The sequence below is a fragment of the Ostrinia furnacalis genome, unplaced genomic scaffold (assembly GCF_004193835.3).
Source record: "Ostrinia furnacalis isolate ACB-3 unplaced genomic scaffold, ASM419383v2 OfSCF1605, whole genome shotgun sequence".
Classification (NCBI taxonomy): domain Eukaryota; kingdom Metazoa; phylum Arthropoda; class Insecta; order Lepidoptera; family Crambidae; genus Ostrinia; species Ostrinia furnacalis.
In genome coordinates, this window is record NW_021131844.1 from 296072 (window position 1) to 318576 (window position 22505).

General features: G+C 37.2%; 1 protein-coding gene across 1 annotated transcript; it reads left to right on the forward strand.

Annotated features, from left to right (window-relative positions):
- The first annotated feature begins 1520 nt into the window (after window positions 1-1520).
- Window positions 1521-15179, forward strand: LOC114353079 (cytochrome P450 9e2-like). Its single transcript, XM_028304900.1, has 11 exons — window positions 1521-1751; window positions 2290-2453; window positions 2966-3103; window positions 3637-3839; window positions 5880-6015; window positions 7367-7462; window positions 7939-8000; window positions 8574-8733; window positions 9359-9459; window positions 13661-13829; window positions 14645-15179. Exons 1-11 carry the CDS (start codon window positions 1552-1554, stop codon window positions 14809-14811), a joined length of 1596 nt encoding a protein of 531 aa, XP_028160701.1. The 5' UTR covers window positions 1521-1551; the 3' UTR covers window positions 14812-15179.
- The last annotated feature ends 7326 nt before the right edge of the window (window positions 15180-22505 follow it).

Genomic DNA, 22505 nt, shown 5'->3' on the forward strand with positions numbered 1-22505 from the left:
TGAGTGCCATTAACTATCTGTTTGTAAACATTGGCTTTTTTGCGGTTGTTGTTGTAGTTTTTTGCACGGAATTGGAGTCGGGAGATAATTTGGATAACTTAATGACACTCTATTTTTATTTATAGTTAAGTATTCTGTTATTATTTATCTTGTGTTCATTTAAAATGGTTTTTTTCTTTGATTTCAATCGTTAGATAATTAATGCTATTTAAAATCTTATTTATTTTTTAAACTCATAAGGATATTAAAATCTATATTTTGAAACTTCTGTACTTGATTTCTGGAAAGTTTAAAATTATAAGGTAAACTTTCACTCTTTGGTTTTTATTTTGGTAGAATACGATGAACATTGGGTTAATATTTTAAGGTGACGCAAAAGTGTCTAAAATTGAGAGAGTATTCTAAATTGGATTTATTTTATCCAAAGTGAATTCAACTGGAAGCAGTCTAATTGAAAGTCTCCGTTTTTTTCTTGTCTTTTTGGCTTAACTTAATTAATACTGTGTTATTGCTTCACAAAAGCTTTCTTTTTACAAGTCCTAGTGGATTAGTATTAACGGACAAGAAATCCTGCCATGTTACACCTGACTCTTTTTCTAACTCTATCTGTTGCTTAACTGCTCTCTAACGGTATGTGGTCACTAGGGGAAGATTCGTGCCAACTGCCAACCCCTCAGGATAGTACAGCCATTATAATATAATGATTGAATGATGAATTTATTATAATTGCTGTGTTTATACTCTTGACACGTTCTACACTATGGATGATAGTTCTCGTTACATAAACCAGAGAGACCTTGAAAGAGACAAGCAGTAAACAATTATTTTAATAATGATGATCTACTTTATTAAAAGTTATGTTTTTCAAGCAAAAAAAAATTTTCAACTACGNCATTTTTCTTAAAGTGAACGGTTTTTGAGATATCAGCTCTCAAAGTCGTAAAAAGTATGTCCCCCCCCCTCTATTTTTATAACTACGGGGTATAAAATTCTAAAAAAAATAGAGGTGATGCATGCTAATTAACTCTTTCAACGATTTTTGGTTTGATCAAAGTATCTCTTATAGTTTTTGAGATAGGTTGATTAAATTGACATAATAAGTTTATTATATTTGCTGCTACGGAACCCTTTGTGCGCGAGCCCGACTCGCACTTGGCCGGTTTTTCATTTTACTACAATATTACTCATATGAAAATGTACCTAAATCGGAACTTATATATATTCAAAGTTGTAATATAAAACGAAATACGGATATCACCTCATATCCGTAAAAAATAATACAATTTATTATGCAACCCAAATAATTAATTTTAATTTTTTTTATTCAATCATTGTCGTTTGTGTGTCTCTACTATAGGAGCACGACCCTTTCTAATAAATTAACTTTGCCAGAAAGGCAGGAATTGTCCTACACTCACATAAACTAAAAAAAAAAAACAGTACTAAGTATAATATTATAAAAAGGATCGATAAATTCAAAGGCATGTAGGCTTTCTGGGTTGCGGACTGGATTTGATGAGAAGATTATTAAATCACAAATATTTCCAGAGTATGCTGGTCTTCATCTGGCTAGGAGTGGTGCTAGCGGCAGTATGGATGTTTTTCCGGCGCCGCTACAGCCGCTTCTCCCGATTCGGCGTGAACTGCCCCAAGCCGGTCCCACTGCTGGGCAACATGACGCGCATCCTCTTCCGCGTGGAGCACTTCACCGACCACCTCGACAGGCTCTACCATGACTATCCGGAGGACAGGTGAGCTCATCGAAGCTTTATTTTATCATTCTAGATATTTGTTTTATCATCATAATCAACAGCCTTTTACAGTCCACTGCTGGACTATGAGCCTCCTCCAATTTAGTGGAGTTTTATTTATTTATGTCAGACGAAAAGTCTGTCACACTAATTAAATATAATATAATAAGAGTACCAGCTACTTAATGCATTATTATGACAGATATTTTCCTTTTAAAGGCACGTTTTCGTATATTAATAATTGTCTCAATATAAAGTTTGACTGGAAGAGAATGCCATAAGGTTGTGCAATAATAAAGTTTTAAATAAATAAAAGTAATCCAAAGCAATTAATAGTATTATCTGTCTACTTAAATCTATCTATTCAATCTACGAGTATAATTTATTTCGTTTCATATCTTTCCCCAAATCTCGATGTTTTTAAAAATATATCGCTAGTAAAAGATAGAAATGTAAATTACCTAAAATAATGTATTCCTACCTACATTGATGATAGTAGTAAATATTTTTAATTAATCAATTTTAACGCCTGCTACAGGTTTGTAGGCAGATACGAGTTCCTGAACCCCATGGTGGTGCTGAAGGACATTGAGCTGGTGAAGAAGATCACAGTCAAGGACTTCGAGCACTTCATCGACCACAGGTCGTTCGTCAATGAGAAAACCGACCCCCTCTTTGGAAGAAACCTGTTTTCTTTGAGAGGTATATTCGTTCGTTTCAGCCAAATGACATCCACAGCTGGACAAAGGCCTCCCCCAAGGATTTCTACAAAGACCGGTCCTGCGCCGCTGTGAAGGTTGTGGGATGTGCCTAGATGCGGATCAGATCGTATGTCCACATAGTGGGGGGCTTGCCCACATAAAGCAACAAAATTGAACAAAGGTTGAGAGGTATAAAAAATAATATTAACTTTTATTCTTAGTGTCAGAATTTAATCTGTTTATCCAAAAAGAGTTTGCGACAAAGATCGCAAAACATCCTTTTCAACCTCGGGTGGACAAAGACCTCTTCCGAGGATTGCCACAACGACGAGTCCTACGTTAAATAAATACATCCAAACAAAACTAAAACCAATTCTGACGTTATTTTTCTGAGCAAAAAATATACAATGACCAAAGATAACGAGGACTAAGATTTTCAAATGCCAACTTGTAAACAATTTTTATTAAAATAACTAAGCTTTTTACCTTTATTGAAATCTATCCTTTTTCAAGGTCAAGAATGGAAAGACATGCGTTCAACCTTGAGCCCGGCGTTCACCAGCTCCAAGATGCGTCTCATGGTGCCCTTCATGGTGGAGGTGGGAGACCAGATGATCGAGTCCCTGAAGAAGAAGGTCAAAGCTTCCAAAGGTAACCCAACTCATTTAGGCTATTATTTTACTAATATGACTGGAAAGAAGTTTCTAATACCGAAAAAATACGTAGAAGATCTAATTCTTTTCAATATCTTTTAAATAATTATCATGAATTTATAGACTAATACCTACTACTTTGCCTGCATAGAGAGTCGAACCAAGAAAGAACCTCCGGATCTGCTGCCAGACTACAAAGAAGATCAACTTATATTTAAATAGTATTAGTAAACTCATTATAAGCTAAATAATTACGTTTGGTTGGGTTCAAAATTTGAACCTTTTGAACTTCAAATAGTTTAATCTCACTTTTTATGCATTTGACCGCAATCGCACCTGGTGTTAAATTAGATGCAGTCTATATGTATAGCTGCCCCGTAAATGCCTATTCATTCTTGCCTTGAAAATGCCTAAATATTGTTCAGGAAAGACAGCAGCAGGCAGTGAATTCCAGTCCCTAGCTGTTCGCATTATGACAGAGTTCTCGAAACGCATAATCTCAATGCTCAATCTTGCGGTCGAATTGTCTAGACGACTTCATCGACGTGGAAGTGAAGGACCTGACGACGCGCTACGCCAACGACGTGATCGCGTCGTGCGCCTTCGGCCTGAAGGTGGACTCGCACGCGCAGCAGGACAACGAGTTCTACGCGATGGGCAAGGAGGCCTCCACCTTCAACTTCCTGCAGGTGCTCAAGTTCTTCGCGATGACCAACTTCCCGGCTGTCGTTGATGTGAGTTTTATTAATATCTTCTTACTGCGCCAGAAATACGGGTTATTTTATAAGTGGAATGACTCATAGCTCATAGTTGACTTACTTGACTTAAGGTCCATGTCCCCTAGATGGGGCAGGGAGCGTCCACAACAGTCCTCCATCGCGTTCGGTCTTGAGCTTCGCGCTTGATCTCGCTCCAGGTCTTACCGATTTTCTTCGCCTCGTCTGTTATGCTCTGCGAATGAGTCATACATTTTCCAGAAAAAAATCAAAATTAAACGTAACAAGATTTTGGAAAATGTCGCATGGTACTTTTTCAAACTTGGGGGTTAAGCCACTGTAAATGGAGTCCTAGGATTATCATAATTTTAACCACGACGTCCACTGCTAGACGGAAACTTCTCCCTCCTATATCATTTTAACTATGATAACTTAAACATACATGAATATTACCCTGCGTTCTTAGCAATAATCTAATATTCTGTATGCCTTCTAAATCACCTTTATTAGTATTCAATAGGTACATTTACTCAAGAAGCTAATCAATGTTCATCGAGTAGGGTGACAACCACAGAATACGTACAGAACAACAATTACTTACAACGCTTGTTGAAGGTCGATAAATAACTGATTCACGGTCAAGGAAGACGAGGGTCACGCGCACGCGCCGGCCGGCGACTTGTATGCGTCGCGTCATCTTTTTAAAATGGCGCAGTTACACTTTGCGCGAAATTGATTGAAAGAAGCATGGAAGTATGGGCGGCGCAATGTACTGAACTGCGAGTTTACTCTATCTGATTCGATCAATTAACATAGTGTAACTGCGCCATAACAATAACATTAACACACTTATTGACACTACTACACAAAAGCAACTGAACTTGTCAGGCGGCAAGCTCAGTGGTGTCGGATTACAAAGTCACTGCGGTTGCTGGATCTAATACCACCAGGATATATCTTAGTGTAAATTTTAACCTAATGGCCACAAAAGTCTGCGTTCAAATTTTGTTTTGGCAAAAAATAAACAAGTTTTGTAACATCCATTCACTTTTTGTGTCAGCAATTAATTAAAGTTGAGTTAATAAGGACTAAACATTTTTTCAGTTTTTACTGTACCCGGATGTATTTCTGTTGGTCCCTCATGAACAAACAGATAGGGTTATCTATCCTGTTAAGTTTGATTAAATTTTATGAATTGAACTTGAAATCATTGGGAGAATGAAGGTCAAAACGATTTAACTAGAGTTACGATAAAAAGCAATCCTGTGGTTATCTTTGTCATTGTAGTGCCGGTTTGAATACGCATAATTATTTGATAACCAGCATCAATATCAGATAATGAATAACCAGGATACGAACAATTTTTAACTTCAATGCCATTTAAAAGTGTATTAGTGTCATTAATTTCAGAATGAAATAAGGATCCCAAAACGTATCCATGTAGATAACTCTTGTTATGTCTCATTTTGCTTGTAATCTTATTAGTAGTAGAAAATGAAAGCTCCCTGGAAGCTGGATTTATACTTCTAACAAAATTATTCTTAATAATTTAACATAGGCAAGCATTGGCCGACGACCTGATAAAGGTAGCAGGAAGGCGCTGAATGCCAGAATGGGAAGCCTATGTTCAGCAGTGGACGTCATATGGCTGAAATGATGATGATTTTAACATGTTTACGAAAACCTTGACAAATCACTCTATCTATTAGTGAAAACTGCATGAAAATCCGTTCTACTTTTTGAGTTTATCGCAAACAGACAGATGCGGCGGAGGATTTTGTTTTATAATGCGAGTATTGGGACTATTCCCACCTCTCGCTCCCACCACTGCAACTCCTGTGTAGCCAGGATCTACAGCTTGACCGCCACAAAAACCCAACCAATGAAGGTCAAGTTTGTCCCGGGGGGAAAGTTAAACTGTCATTGGACCCGCAACGAAATTAATCAGAAGAACATAGGAGGAGTTCGAAATTAAGGTGTTTTATAATGCGAGTAGTGATTTCACAGAACGTTCCAAGATGACAATATTGTAACTAAAGTAGCAAACAATGTTTTCAGAAACTCGGCATCACCTTGTTCACGGAGCCCACCAAGAAGTTCTTCAAGGGACTCGTGCTGGGCACCATGAGCGACCGCGACGCGCGCCACATCGTCCGCCCCGACATGATCCATCTGCTCATGGAGGCCAAGAAAGGTACGGGCCTATTCCCACCTCTCGTTCCCACCGCTGCAACCATCCTACCTAAGTCTGTCGCCATAACAACAATATTAACAGCATTGTTGTGTTCCGGCAGTTAGAGGTAAGATAGCCAGTTCTTCCGTGGTTGAGGATTCTGGGTGAAGCTCGCTCGCTTTGGCCTGATCATCACTTACCATCAGGTGAGATACAGTTGTGGATAAAAAAAAATCTCCTGTGTAGCCAGGATCAAGTTTGTCCCGGGGAAAAGTTAACTGTCATTGGACCCGCAACGAAATTAATCAGAAGAATATAGGAGGAGTTCGAAGTTAAGGTCCGACTTCTCTCCATTGCAAAGCGGATGACAGGTGACAAACAAAGATTTAGTAACCTAGAAAGGTACGTCTTCGTTTTCTTCTTCTCAGTCGTTTCGCTCTTGTGGTCGAGTTAAGGCGTCCATGTGTCCATTGTAGAGGCGGATACAGCTCACCCGCCCAAGGCCTGATCTAACATAATATGGCTTTTTGGGCTTCAGCCCATGGCCCGTGTATTCAAGGGGCAAGTCAAAGTAAAAAATAGACCATAATGCGAAAGAGTATAGTTGGTGGTACCTCAGTATTAGCCCAGGGTCTAAACTCACGGTCCGGCCCTGCTCCCGCCATCTCTCCCTGTTGGCATATTGCCTGGTACACCTGGCGACTATAGACTTACCAATTCAAAATTATTACTTATTTTCTGCAAGTAAACTTAGAGCAGGTTTACACGTCTCTACCTTTACCATTGTTACGAGAAAGTAATATGGTCCAGTGATGAGAAGAAGAAGCGCAATAAACTCAGATGCTATTGTAAATATATGTAATAACATTAATATCTCAGTGAAGGTAAATTATTACAGAGGCTATCGCAGACCTAGACCTGTCTTGTGACTTGACAAAAAAATGTTGTAGCTCAATCATCACAACAACTCTTATTTGTTGTTACATGTATACTTCTGAATGCATTATTATTTATGTAAATTTCATCTAATTAAAATTATTGATCGATAACACCGTTATCTTCAGCCAGCTGGTGGAAGCTTATTTTTATCGTCGTGACTTGCGAATTAAATATCTTTCGGTGAAAAAAACAATGATAATCACCTATTCAGCTCATAATATTTTGTATACAAACAAAGATAAAAATAATAATCTTAGAGCTATTTTGGTAATGATACCTAGACACCTATGCCTACACACTGATATTATGATATATTGCCATCGTATTAATTAATATCTTAGTATTTTATCTGTTTTACATCTGCCCAATTTTGTCTTAATCACAATTAATTACAATAGATTTTCTTAGTATACTCGTAATTTGGTACTTTCAGGAAAACTTGTACACGACGATAAGGCTGCAAAAGACTCTGACGCAGGATTTGCCACCGTCGAGGAGTCTAATGTGGGGAAGAAGAACATCGACCGAGGTACTAATAACACTCGTACATCAACGTACGCATATCTTAGCGAATATTTACTCTTTTAATACAATACAAAACCTATGATCACGTGCCTTAGTTTATTTGCACAGGAATTATTTATCATGGCAAAGCACACAATGATAAAAACATAACAATTTGCAAACATCGTTCGTAATGATAAAGCGCAAAATTAAACATACTCAGTTAATCAACAAACTGTTCTTAATTGATCAATTTACTTGTCTACATTTGAAATTAAAGCAGTTTAAAAAAAAAACAACTTTTACCTCAACACATAAAACCAGTTTTTTGAAGCCTGCAACGTCCTAAACATGAGATCAATTCACAGCGTATTATTTCTTGTAAGTGTAACTAAATCATGCTGTTCATTTGCCACATCATTTTTTGTCAATACCACCCGTGCTCACGTATCATACTTGTTTGCCCTATCATCATCATCATGAAAAATCTTCAATTTCCAGTATGGAGCGACGAGGACCTAGTGGCCCAAGCGGTGCTGTTCTTCATCGCCGGCTTCGAGACGGTCAGTCAAAGTCAAAAGATGTTTATTCATAACTATATACTGTTTACAAATATTCCAAAATAAAAATAAAATAAAATAAAAGACTAATTATCGCCACAAAAAAAGGAAGAGGAAGACCCCAAACCGCATGATTGACGTATATCCAAAAGGACATGAAAGTATTGGGACTTCATGAACAAGACGTTTAAGATAGAATCAAATTATGTCTATTATTTAAGGCGTTGTGCTTTGTATATTCAGCCAGTTAAATGCATAGCTGGACACTGATTTCAGTGGACGCCTTGGGCTTATGGGCATGCTGCGTTATCAAAAAAAGAAAAAGACTGGTAGACTGCATCCTACTTAACATCAGGTGCGATTGTGGTCAAATACCTGCCTTGTCATGCATAAAAAAAGACTAATAAAAAAACTTAGATTTGCTCTTATGTAGGCCTAAGATGCGCGCCGTGATAACTTTTATCGACGTCAATTTGTATGGGCAAAATCGATAAAATGGCGTGATAACCACCTATCACGGCGCGCATCTTAGGCCTACTGAAATATTTACATGTCTCATACTTTTTGCCCTACCAGGTGTCCTCAGCCATGTCCTTTGCCTTGCACGAGCTGGCCGTGAACCCCGACGTGCAGGAGCGGCTGCTGCAGGAGATCCGGGACAACGACCGCAAGAACGGCGGCAAGTTCGACTACAACTCCATACAGAACATGGTGTATCTGGACATGGTGGTGTCGGGTTAGTATTTTGTTAGTCTACGCGTAGAATAAAATAGAAGAAAAAGACCCCACACCCTCTCTTATCCTATTTTGTTAGCTGTGTGGTTCTGGTAAAGTAGGATAGTGATATAACCACTTCCTCGGTCTAAGTGGATGTCGTATGAGGCGACAAAGGAAGAAATATATGAAAATCAGCCTTAATCAATACGTCTGACTCTCTTTTGCTTCTGGTCAATTAGATTAGAGAAAGTCGTCATCCTGCAAGGAAGAATAAAAAACTCTTACTTATTACAATACTCGTAGTTGTTATTCCCTTAATTTTACTATCAGGGTGGTATTTTGTACAAATTCGTCAAAAATATATCTTTATTCGTAGAGACTAATTTAATAGTTCTTCGTCAAATGCTCTAATGGAGCCTATACATGGCTATGTCTCATTTTTTTTGCCCAACATGCATCGTCGAAAGAAATTGGTAAACTTAATTTTCTGACATCACCTCTGGATGGGTTATAATGGGTTATATTGCAACATGTTTGGCATTTACAAAATTTAATTAATTTTAAACTTTCGCGTTGCATAATTGAATATATCAATCTTTATGGGCTTACTTCCTATTATTAATCGAGCCCCTGTGCCATTGCAGAGGTGCTGCGCATGTGGCCGCCCGGCATCGCCATGGACCGGCTGTGCGTCAAGGACTACAACCTCGGCCGCCCTAACAGCAAGGCCACGCAAGACTACTACGTAAGTTGCTGTGGTTTTGGTATCTTCGTGAATAGAGTCAGTAAGCATTAGTTTTTATTTTAGTGGAACGTCCACCCTCAAGGTGGACCGACGACATCATAAAGGTAGCAGGAAAGTGCAGGACGTAGGCCGCTACCAACCGGGTAACATGGAAAGCATTGGGGGAGGCCTATGTTCAGCAGTGGACGTCCTATGGCTGAGATGATGATGATGATGATGATGATGAAGCATTAGTTTTATCATGTGCTGGACTGATCAGGTCAAAACCACACTCAATGGTCTACTCCACGAGTGTACAAGAAGGTCTATTCCACTTTGATCATCTGGCTTTGATCACCCAGGTGATCACAAGAAAGACTGCAAGGAATGGTGACGGATTGTGAAACTTGCCACCAAACCAAGTGTGACGACTACGATCACTCTGCTAAGAGCGTAACGATGAAGAAGAAGAAAAAAGCATTAGCCAGGTGTACCTTAACCCATTTAGCCCTACCGTACCCTATGTGGTACGGTGTCTTTTTGAAAATATTTCGATGTACCAAATTGTTGTTAACTTATTAAAATAATTGAAAAAAAATGATTGAAACAGTAAGCTTAAAGTGATTATTTTACAAAAAAATATTTAAAAATATGTTTTAACAAGTGGTTTCGGAAATATTTATGAAATTCCTCGACAGAAAACCAAAAAAATATTTACAATGTATTTAAGAAGGTATAATTTCTTTTTATTCATGGTAAATTATGTTATTTATCAATTTTATTTTAAAAATAGAGTACCATAGATATCATGACTACAAAAAAATATTATTAAGATTATTTTTATACGGTTTATTCCAGTCTAAAATAGGTGTACCGTATAAGGTACAGTAGGTCTATGCATTAACAAATCATGCGAAAAAATAAAATTTATTTTTTATTATTTTTATTTGTTTTAGGCTATTGATGCTTCACTATATTGCCACAACTCGTGAAAAATTTGATAATTTCAACAAACAAAGCAATCTTGGTATTTTTCTACTGCTGTCTTGTCAGATGACCACTAATGATGATCAGACTGACGAAAATTTAGGCAATAAAGATAGTGTCAATGTAAATAATAAAGCTCAGAGTTTTCTTCGATGGATTTGCTAACTTTCCATCGTCGTGTTGCTAAATGTGATTATGGATAGCACTAAACGTAACAAATCAGAAGAAGCCAAGTCTTCTTCAGCTATCCTCACTAACTTCGGAGAAGGTAGGAAAAAAGAACCAAATGTGGTTAGTATCACAGAAAACGTCTTACAAGATATGCCAAGTGTGATACTAGTGATGATGTGATTTAATTTTTATTTTATATCATACAAAAATTAATAAAAATCTTTTTTGAACAACGACTATGTTTTGCATGCTTATAGACCTACTGTACCCTATATGGTACGGGCTTCCCACGGCCCCCTATTTATGGATTATTTTTTTAAATATTTTTTTCATGGTTTTTAGGCTTCCTTTTGTAAGTTTTTACTGAAAAATCATTTTTTATTTAGAAAAATAATTATCGGTCTAAATGGGTTAAGTGGGACACAAAGTCACAAAATACTTTTGAGTTACTGACTACTAATACGTGATTTATCGGTGTGAATGAACTTAAAACAGAATGTTATTCTTTCAAATATTAACCTTTAAATGAGTTCATTATTATTTGCAATGATAAAAAAACTGAACTGTCGTGGAATTTAACGACTTTGATGTACCCACTCATGATGACACTGGCATTATTGAGATTTGACCTTTTTATAGGGGTTATCGGGATTATCGTTTTAAGTAAACTAAATTATAATTGACTAGTCATCATTTCATTTAAAAATGTAATGATCTGATGATGATGGCATAATAACAAAACATTGCAGGAGTCCAAGGCTTTGGCCTCATACTTTGAACACTCATGATACCGTCAACCTCTCTGGAGAGTATACCCCGTCCATATCATTACGAAGCAGCGCCCTTTTTACGGAGCTACTTGCCTCCCGGTAGTGGTGACTGTGCATTTCCTCCGCGTGAAAAAGCTAACATTGGACCTGTTCACTTTGTACTCCATACACACACAAATTGTATTGTATTTATTATCTTCCTTATTACAAATAATTTCATCTAATATTAAGTATACTAGCGGCCTCCAGCGACTTCGAAAGCGTGGATCTTACCCCCTGTCTACTCACGGACATTGCCCGCGGGTGGCGTGACCGGAGGGAGCGGCGAGCGTTCGGCGAACGAACGAGCAATGTTCGGTTCGCGAGCGAACATAGCAGAAGACGATCCTGACGCACTCTCTTCAACGACTTTGCACTAAACGGTCTCGATATCATTGTAAATTTATACCGAATAGACAATTAATTTTATACGGTCCACTCTTTTCATTTAATAACTTCCACTACACTCACTATCGAAGTAACACCCCCGGGTGGAGTTTCGTAAAATTCGTTCTTAGTGAACTCTGAAATTTGAGACTTGTAACACTTGTAGTTTCTGATATTTCTTGATGAGTGAGTGAGTCAGTCAGTGACCTTTCGCTTTTATAAATATAGTAGTTTTTTTTTTATTTAGAAAACAAACACGCTACAAATACACAAACTGCATAGTATAAACTAACATGAATGAGGGCTATCGTTTTAGCGCTCACCAGTTAGCGCCACTGTAGAGTAAGGTCCTGTCACTTGCTAGTAGCGAAGACAGTGGCGCTAACTGGTGAGCGTTAAAGTGGTAGGAGGACTATCGCAATGGGGATGTTGCCTGGGTCAAAAAGCAAGAGTTTTAATTAGTCCGTCATTTAACTTATCAAAAAATACTCTACACGTATTTTTCACTTTTTCAAACTAATGAAAATTTAAAGAGATAAAGCGCCCCAAAGTTCATAAGAAGAGGCCCGTGACGTCAAATTTTTTTAGGCAACTAGCCTATTGCACTCATCGAGATGGCGCCACTGTAGAGTAAGGTCCTGTCACTTGCTAGTAGCGAAGACAGTGGCGCTAACTGGTGAGCGTTAAAGTGGTAGGAGGACTATCGCATTTGCACTCATCAAGATGGCGCCACTGTAGAGTAAGGTCCTGTCAATCGCCAGGGGTGCCAACTGTTAAGTATAAAAACGATAGCCCTCATTGCATAGTAAATAGTGATGGGCCGACTATGGTCTTTGCCGACTAACCGACTAGCCGACTAATCGGTTTTCAAATTGCCGATTAGTCGGCCGACTAGTCGGCAATGCCGATCATTCTAATACCTACTTGTCCGAAGAATAATATCTAGATTTCTCAAAGAAATAAGAATATAGAGATAGATAGATAGCTAGATTTCTAAAGAGATAAATACAAACTTCTTGAGAAATGAGATTTCTTTAACTATGAGAAAAAATAAAAAGCAACATTACAATCACCTAACAGTAGATGTTATAATTTTCGACGGCGGATGGGTGAGGAGGTGACAATATGATCGCCTCCTGCTGGGCTAGGATGCGCACCGTGATATTATTCTTACGAATCGACGTCAAAATGTATGGGCAAACTGCGCTTATCGCGGCACGCATCCTAGGCCCACTAATTCCTCTCCACCCTCCACGGTGATGGTCAGAAGCTGGGGGCGTGGGGGTACCCCCGCCTACATAGCACGGACTACCACCACCGTCAATAGGCAGGGCCCGCTAATTGCTGGCCAGCACAGACTGTGATAGTTGATGGCTTTGTCCGGATTCCCATAGTTCTTCACACTAAGGCGATCGACGGAGCTCAGGGGTTAATTTATGTGGGTATTCCTCATCCTTCCGATGAGAGGAGTCCCACATAATCCACTTTATTACTTATTTACCACACGATTTATTATTTATTTATTTTATGGACAAATTACATAAACTTTACACATTTTTGATGATATCCTGGTAATTTTAACTAATATTAACTTTGTATGAATTTAGACTGATTGCCAAATTTTTAAATCAGGTGAAACCACCTTTTACTGATTTTTTGCAGTCAAAAATGGTTAAGATAAACGCCCTTGGTCTACCTCATAATCATCTTGATAATTATGAGTTTTATTTCATTTTTTAATGCGCCGATTATAATCGGCAGATTTTGCCGAATAGTCGTCACTAGTCGGCCGACTACAAATTATGCCGAATAGTCGGCGACTAGTCGGCCCATCTCTAATAGTAAAGTGACATGATTTGTACCCGCAGATCCGCGCGGGCGAGGCGCTGGCGGTGCCGGCGTGGTGCTTCCACCGCGACCCGGCGCTGTTCCCCGACCCTCTTCGCTTCGACCCCGAGCGCTTCTCCGAAGAGAACAAGCACAACATCAAGCCCTTCACCTACGTGCCGTTTGGGCTCGGACCGAGGAACTGCATCGGTAAGATTTTGTTTATTCGTTTCAGCCAAATGACGTCCACTGCTCGGCAAAGGCCTCCCCCAAGGATTTCTACACCGATCGGTCCTGAGCTGCCCACATCTAGATATGTCGGTCTACCTAGTGGGGGGCCTGCCCACCACACTACGTCTTCCGACCCGTAGTCGTCACTGAAGAACTTTTTTGCCAAAGCTAGCAAAGTGGCTTGATATCTGCAGTTCTGTGAATTATGTCGGTAACTTTGGTTCTCCTACGGTAAGACTTATTTTGTAAATTATCTCAGGCTGAAAGAAACGAAAACTCAGCTAACCAAAGTCCATGAGCTGTTGGTATTCTATGGTCTCAAAAAAGTGATAAGTCCCTTAACTAAGTAGCTTCCATGGCAATGGCTTCCACTTTCAGGTTATCAGTCTCAAATTTTTAACAAATTCCACCGTGAATTTTAAAATGAGAGGAGAAATCAAAAAGAGTAAGCTACCTAAGTTAAATCGTTAAAACGTGATTTTACGTGTTTCTTGCTGGAAAATTATCGGTAACTTAATTTGCTAAATATTTCAATTTGCAAGACTTATAAAGTAATTAAAAATGTACCTACCTGAATTTGGGGGAGGCCTATGTTCAGCAGTGGACGTCCTATTGCTGAAATGATGATGATGTATGAAATTAATAAATATATTATTGATCTCTTCCTTTATTACGAGTAGGTACTTTAATGTGCCAGAATGAGTATCTGATAAAATAAACGATTTTTGTTTATTTATTTAGACTTTACCATCAAGTGATAAAAGGTCCTTAATTCTTTCCTCCATGTCCACCAGGCTCCAGGTTCGCGCTGTGCGAGGTGAAGGTGATGCTGTACCAGCTGCTGCTCCACGTGGAGCTGTCTCCCGCAGCCAGGACCTGCATCCCGGCCCGGCTCACCACCGACACCTTCAACATCCGCATGCACGGCGGGCACTGGGTGCGGATGCGGATGCGGAACTGATACTTATCAATAAGTCAAATTAAATCTTCTTATCTATATATATAAAAGAAAGTCGTGTTAGTTACACCACTTATAACTCAAGAACGGCTGAACCGATTTAGCTGAAAATTGTCAGGGAGGTAGTTTAGAGCCAGGAGAAGGACATAGGATACTTTTTATCCCATTCAAAATAAAAAAGAAGTCTGCTTATTTATTGCCATTAAGGCGGAACAAAGTTCGCCGGGTCAGCTAGTGATATAATAAAATGAACTTTTTGTAAATTGATTAGGAAAACGATGCAAATACAATACGGCTCTGATAGGTGGATTATTTTTGTGCACCACAAAATAGAAATAAAAAATAAATATCGAAACAACACAATTTATTAGGTCTTAACACTAGAATTAGATCTCTTCCAGTCAACCCAGACTTGATAAAACTTTAAACTTAATCTTCAGGAGTAAGCATATAATTTCTCAGAGCCATAAGTATACAAAAAGGATATCAATATAAATAAAAATGAATTGCTATTCGTTAGTCTGATTAAAACTCGAGAACGGCTGGGCCGATTGAGCTGATTTTGGTTTTAAAATGTTTGTCGTAGTCCAGGGTAGGTCTAAACGGTGAGCAAATAAGGAAAAATTGCGATGGCTTATTTATTGCCTTTAAAGCGGAACAGAGTTCGCCGGGTCAGCTAGTAAAAGATAAAATAAAGATAGAGATTTATAGATCGCCTTTCCATCTCTATTACCCACCCACACTGGGTATTAAAATTTATTGTGGGAAAAAAAAGATGAAAAATTATTTTACAACAGTTGCCAATAGTATATTTTAATGTTTAAGTTTGTATAACTATTTATAGTTTTAGGTTTAGTATTAGGCAAGGATTTTACAATGATATTATAAATCATATCATCAGAAATTTTATTGCAATTAAACACTAAAGAAATAATATTTGCTGTCAGGTCTTTTAATAAAAAACATTCGTAAGTACCTAGAAGTTAAAACTAAATCATTTTGGATTTCAATAAAATTTACATAAATTGATGAGAAGAATAGGTCCCTACATCTAAATTTTTTATGATTTTATTGTATTGTAACAAGCTTGTGATTTTTATTGTTTCGAGTTCTTTATATGAAATAAGTTATGATAAGAATAGTTAGTTACTGTAATTTTACTAATGAAATTTTATCTTTATCGAGGTTTTTATTAATTAATTTAAAATCAATCAAACTTAATAAAATTGATGATTAAAGAGTGTTTGAGGTATAATTTATTTTTAAACATGTTTCAGCCCTCATTTTAGATCATTGTATCTAAATTATGAAAATTCATCAGAGTTTAATAAAATTACGATACGAAATAAACGATTTTAATGAGGGTTTCCATAATTACGCTCACTAGTTAGCGCCACTTGACTGCCGTGTAAAGTCCTGTAACTTACTTTTGGCTAGGACAGTGGCGCTAACTGGTGAGGGAAACCCTCATTAAATTCATCGTCATCATCATCATCTCAGCCATAGCACGTCCACACTGCTGAACATAATGTAATGCACTCCCCCCAATGCTTTCCATGTTGATCGATTGGTAGCGGCTTGCGTCCAGCGCCTTCCTGCTTACCTTTATGATGGCGTCGGTCCACCTTGTGGGTGGATGTCCCACGCTGCGTTTTCCGGTACGCGGCCTCCACTCCAGAACCTTGCTGCCCCATCGGCCGTCAGTTCTGCGTACCTACTAGGTGCCCTGCCCATTGAAATTCATCGTTAACCAATGCCATAATATAGGAACCAATAAATACTCTACTATGGAACAGGGGCAGATGATCGTCTTCTCGCCTCGAGTGAACCAGCCTGGATTACCCCGAGGCCTGTCTAATGCGGAATCTAATCTCATTTACTTGTAAGAGAGATGGTACGAAATAGAAAAAACGCTACGTTTTTCTCAGTGTCCTAAAACTTATTTTACCTTCTCATCGCAGGATAAGAAGAAGAAGAATTTAATAAGATAATTATGTAGATATAATGTGCCAAATACAATGGTATTTGGCACATTATATCTACATAATCTTATTAAATTCTTATGGTCTTCATGGCAATCTGATGATACCTAGTTTTATCAAAATCCATTCAGTACAGTCAGTTTTGTCGTGAAAGAGTAACAAACATTCATATATCCTCACAGTCTTTCATTTGTAATGAATTTTACTTGGAAAATAATAACAGTAGGAATGTTAGTCCCATAATTTAAGGAATTTAATTTTTTTACCAGCTTTAGTTTGGGAAAATAATTAGTATTTTAATAACTAAGTGATAACATTATATAGCTGAAAAGTCCACGACGCGTTCATCAACCATTGTGCGGTCTCCTTTACCTTGAAACTGATAAAGTTAGGGTTGCCCCAGATATGGAAGTTGCAATTTGACATCTAATACAGCGCGATGGAATACAAATCCAATCACCAGCCAATTTAAATAACCACGAGTGAGTTAGGGCCCTATTGATCGTGTGCACACGCCTTTAGCATTCTAATGTAGGCAAGAAGTGCAGCTGAGTCGGCACACACTAGTGGATGATCAGATTATCCTATTGAACTTGATTTCAATCTCAAGTGATATTGACATTCTAATGATGATATTCTTTCTTTCTGTATTGGGTGTAAGATGTCAACTTACAGATTATTTGTTGTTGCATTTTTTCATTAAGCTTCCAAGTATTATGGAATACCTACATACCTACTAATAGGTAATTTAAGAGCTTTTAGAATATCAATGTACCTTAGGTACCAATTAAGAGTGAGAAACATCGTGCAATCAAATTAGACGTCTTTAACTATTCATGTAAAAGCAGTAGATTTTGTCTTTAAATTTTCCTTGGCTTCGAAGATTCGATATGATGACGCAGCTAAAACTCTTCATACCCACTGCAGCAAAGATTACTTTTATCAATATCTTTTAAAATAACAGACTGTCAATTTCGTGTTATTACATCAACCTTTCTAAACCCTCCTTTTATTTGAAAACCTTTATTTTTTATAGGCGTAAGGATTAACAAATACCTTATTACGTTTTTGCTAACCTATACAAATTAGAACTGCGTTTGCAGAGCGCTCCTCATCAGGCGAGCACAATGGCGAGGCTCCCTAGGGAGAGGGATTAATTGGCCGAAATAATTCGCCAAGTAATTAACAGTCTGTAATAAATGCTCACTATTTGAGCTACGACATAGCGAGGACGTAACCACCAGCTCACTGTTACAAAGAAAACTGTCGTCATCATCATCTTCTTTACATGTCGACAACAAACCTACACAGTGTCAGCCCAAAACTCCGCCACAAGAGTGGCGTTGTCAGTAGCACTCATCAAATCCTCCTGAGTGCAGTTCATAATCATAATCTGATATTAATTTCAGCCATAGGACGACCCAGCCCAATGATTCCCATACGGTTAAAACTGTAGTGTTGGAAAAGCGCAGTAGAGAAATATTATGTAGAAGGAAGTCCCCATGGAAATTGTGATTCGTGAAAAGCTTAACAACGCCATGCTGTAAGTTGCTAGTACAAATTCTAAAGGTAAGTCAGTAAATGCTAATGTAATGAGAAATCTAGATAAATATAACTGATGAGAGCGACTTTAATAAAAAGGTAAAAGTTCCTTCTTGCTGCCATCCTTCACTTCATCGTCCTGGCGGTTGAATATGACCTACGTAAAGGAATGGATATTACTTTATTTCTCCTGCCTTGATGTTTATGGATTTTTATCTTATTTACCTTAAACCTAAACCAATAAGTAGTTTATTTTCCTATTGCCTCTAAACAATTAAAACTGTGTTCTTATCAAAAAGGAACCTTGAACAGGCATGAAATGTGTAGATCTTTAACTAAGTATTTCTAATTCTATTTTACAATTTCATTAAAATCTTATTTAAAAACTTCTTTTATAATTTTATTTTTACAAGTTTCAAACAACATTATAAAAAGTATCTCAAATGACTTGTGGAGTCCGATGCCATTTAAAATTATTTTGTTATTATGTTGTCAGCAGTGCAGGATGCAAAGGAAAAAGGAAAACTTTTGACTATCAAGTTGCCAGTAGTACTTGTAAAATGGTGGCAATTTATTTTTCTCAATTTATAATATTTTGTGTTAATTTGTTTAATTAATGTGAAATAATGATGAATTATTTTATTAGTGAACCTGCATGCATAAACATCTATAATCATCAAATTATATCTCTATTTATTTTTATTTATTACAAAACACACAATGGCCAAACCACCAGAAGCCAAAAGGAAAATCAACAAAAAAAGTTTAATTTAAAAAATTCACTGTCACCGAGCATACCTTCAAATATTTTCTGTTCAGTTTGTTCAATTTAAAACCCACCATTGCTTTGTGTGTTCGACAAAATTAAGAAAAATACAAAATTTTGGAAAATATGGTGTGTTCGTACGGAACTGTACATGTAAGTATGCAGCATATAGGTAAAGACGTTTGATTTACACCTAAGTATTGCGAATATGAAATTAACTTGTGCTTTTTTTGGTGCTAGGTAGAAGTGGGAAGAAACGTTGGAGAAAGGTGTATCGAGGCACGCAGCAGTGATGATTCATGGAGTCCCATCGGTGGAAAAAGGTAAGTGGATTATAGAAAATGTTATGCTTTGGAATGTTCATAGGTAAATTATTTTTTCTTCGACCGTTAATATTACTGTGGTTAAACTTTCTGTGAAATTACCCTCAAAAATTTACATCGTATTTTAATGACCGATTTTGCTCATCACTGTGAAATTTGAAAAAACTTTATTGCTGTTTTCTTATTTTATTTTCATTAACTTATTTTCATAAAATCATTGTACCTACCTACCTATCCACTTAGCAAAAATATGGTGCACATTTTCCAACACATAATGCGTGCATAGCGCCATCTACACAAGTATTAAAGCACTACGTGAAAACTCAGTAGCCATTTTCCGAGAACCGCTTTTCATGCGTGCTTTATCAGTGCTTTCAACACAAAGTTGTACGAGTATTCGGTATGCGCTGCTAGATGTCTCTCACGTCGGCAAATTCAGGTTTTTCATGTAGGCGGAAGCCGCGGAAGATATTCAATATTTTTTGCGTCAGTTTTTACTGTGTTAGTTACAGTACATTAACTAAGTACGGTTAGGTTTTAAATTCTGTTTTGTTGTGAAGTTACATAGTCCAAATTATAACGGTTCGATGCCTAGAATCAGTGGCAAATACTTTAGTGCTCGGACTGCTCGGCCATCTTCACACTATACTACTCATTGTCAGCTGCCGGCTGATTTATTAAATTACCTAGCTTAAAACTAAGACTTTAACTGACATAATCACAGAATTTGCATTAACATAATGGGAAAATGATTATAAATTAAACTAAAATACTTATTGAAAAAAAATCTTAGGATTTACTCGCTCTTCTATATTCTTTCTTCGTCTCTTACGATTTGCCAGGTACACCAGAGGTCGCAGATTCGATCTCCGCACAATGTAGGTAAACACGCGCATGAACTTAATATTTCGATGGTGTTATTTATGGTTGTATTCATATAAATTACATATTATGTAATTTTAGTAAGTTTACACCATTTTTTTTAGCTAAATAACTATATGCTTAGTTTGGGACTATCGTGCTTACATTAAATATCCAAATATGAACGACTTAATTAGTTATTTAATGCAGAAATTGGACATGAATTCAATATCATTGAATATTAAGTATGTCTTCGTTATTATGTACACGGGTAACCACCAACCATACATACTAGGTAATTAATTAGGTATAGGTAGTGATATAATTATGAAAGTACCTAATGCCTTTATTGGATGAAAACTGTTAATTATTAACAAACATATTAACCCTTAAGTAACATCCTTATTTTTGGTTACACATTGAACACCCTGGGGTAAAAAAATTACCCCAAACGGAAATTGAAAATTTTTAGGTAAATATTGAAAATAAATTCAATTTGTGATTTATTTGTATTAGCGGGCTCACTAAATTATACGATTGCCTTTAAACATCGTCTATCTAGCGTAATGAAACATCTTAAATCAATCATAACAAAAAACAAAGAATTTTTCATTTGCAACTAACTAGTGTCTACAATGGTCTTCTAGAAAAATCTTAGAAAGTTATTGTGGGAACCAAAAACTTACACTAATCGGACATCGAATAACTGCTTTATACACATTTTAAGCTCAAAGATAAATAAAACGAAAATTTCTGGACTTGTAACAAAGCAAAATAAAAAAGAAGTTTTTTATAAAATTATGAGAAATTCATTTTTATATTATTTTATTCCTAATTCATCATCATCATCAACAGCCCTTTACAGTCCACTGCTGGACTATGAGCCTCCTCCACTACAGTGGAGGGTTTTGCCATAATCTCCACGCTTGGCAGGCGGGTTGGAGATCGCAGTTTAAAAGATTGATGTTTTTCAGAGAGCGCTGCTGCCCATTCTCTGTTTATTCCTAATTATTATTTTCAAAACACATCAAACACACTGAATTATTACGTAATTATCACTTGAGAGTTCTATTCAACCGACTTTTCTGTGTCGAATTTATGAACGCTCTGTTCTGAGGGGATGTCTTCAAAGTTCGAAAAGTATCATGTAAATCAAGGTCTTTTTATCTCTCTGCATTCTCGAAACAACGTGCTACTTGATCGTCATATAAATATTTATTCATTTTGTTTAATCATCATAAAAACCTATTAATTACATGTTAGGTGATGATAAATTAAAGCATGCGCAACTAACACCCTGGGGTAAATTTCTGCCCCACCTACCTGTAAAAGCCAAACGGATTATTTTTTTCACATCCCGCGTCTACGAGCTTAAAGCGCACGCTCTGCATTGAGAATACACAAAACGATATTGCTCTAGCTTCACCGGAAAAAAAGATATGCCAATTTTTATACGTCTGGGGTAAAAAATTACCCCACGGTGTTACTTAAGGGTTAACATTAGTATCATAATGAGTCATCTGAGAATCGTTATAAAACCAGACTCGAAGTAGGTATGCAACTAATTTATCAGGTTTCGCCGCGATGCCGCCAACGGTGACAGAGTCACAAACCAGTAGTTGACAGGCTGCTGCTTTGAAAAACCCACTAGATCTTGATTTTTGACATGCGTTTCCGAAATATAATTTATTTGTTTGTTTGTATCAACATTATTTACATGCGTAGTAGTAGATTTGTACGTATTAGCAGGAACGTGCGGTAGGTAGAGCATTCGTTATTTATTTGCAATATAACTAGGAAATACTTACGTTTTTTCTACGAACTTTATCATCTAATCCTACTAATAATATTACTTACATAAATAAAGTTTGTTAATCTTTCAAGTAAAAGCTACTTACTGAACGGATTTTTGATTAAACTTTACTTTACGTAAGTATTTTATTGATTATTCGTCAGAATAACCTATGGGCGTCAATATCACCATACTTAAAATAAATCTACGAAGCTGGCGAAGCTCGAACCATTAGTTTTTGCCGACTACTTAGATACATCCAGTTAAAAAACTTAAGGCAAACTGTCGTAGACGTCAGATGTCAACGCACGCAGTTTCAGATGGTAACGATTATGGGCATTTCCGCTCTTTGCTCCAAACATGGATTTACACTTAGCTAGCTTAATTAATTACTTAAAAACTACCTACAAGCGAAACCACATGACTTTTTG

Coding starts and splice junctions, on each gene's coding strand:
- LOC114353079 (XM_028304900.1), top strand. CDS start 1,552: ATGCTGGTCTTCATCTGGCTAGGAGTGGTGCTAGCGGCAGTATGGATG. Junction 3,104..3,636: donor GAAGGTCAAAGCTTCCAAAG/GTAACCCAACTC, acceptor CGAATTGTCTAG/ACGACTTCATCGACGTGGAA. Junction 7,463..7,938: donor GAAGAAGAACATCGACCGAG/GTACTAATAACA, acceptor TTCAATTTCCAG/TATGGAGCGACGAGGACCTA.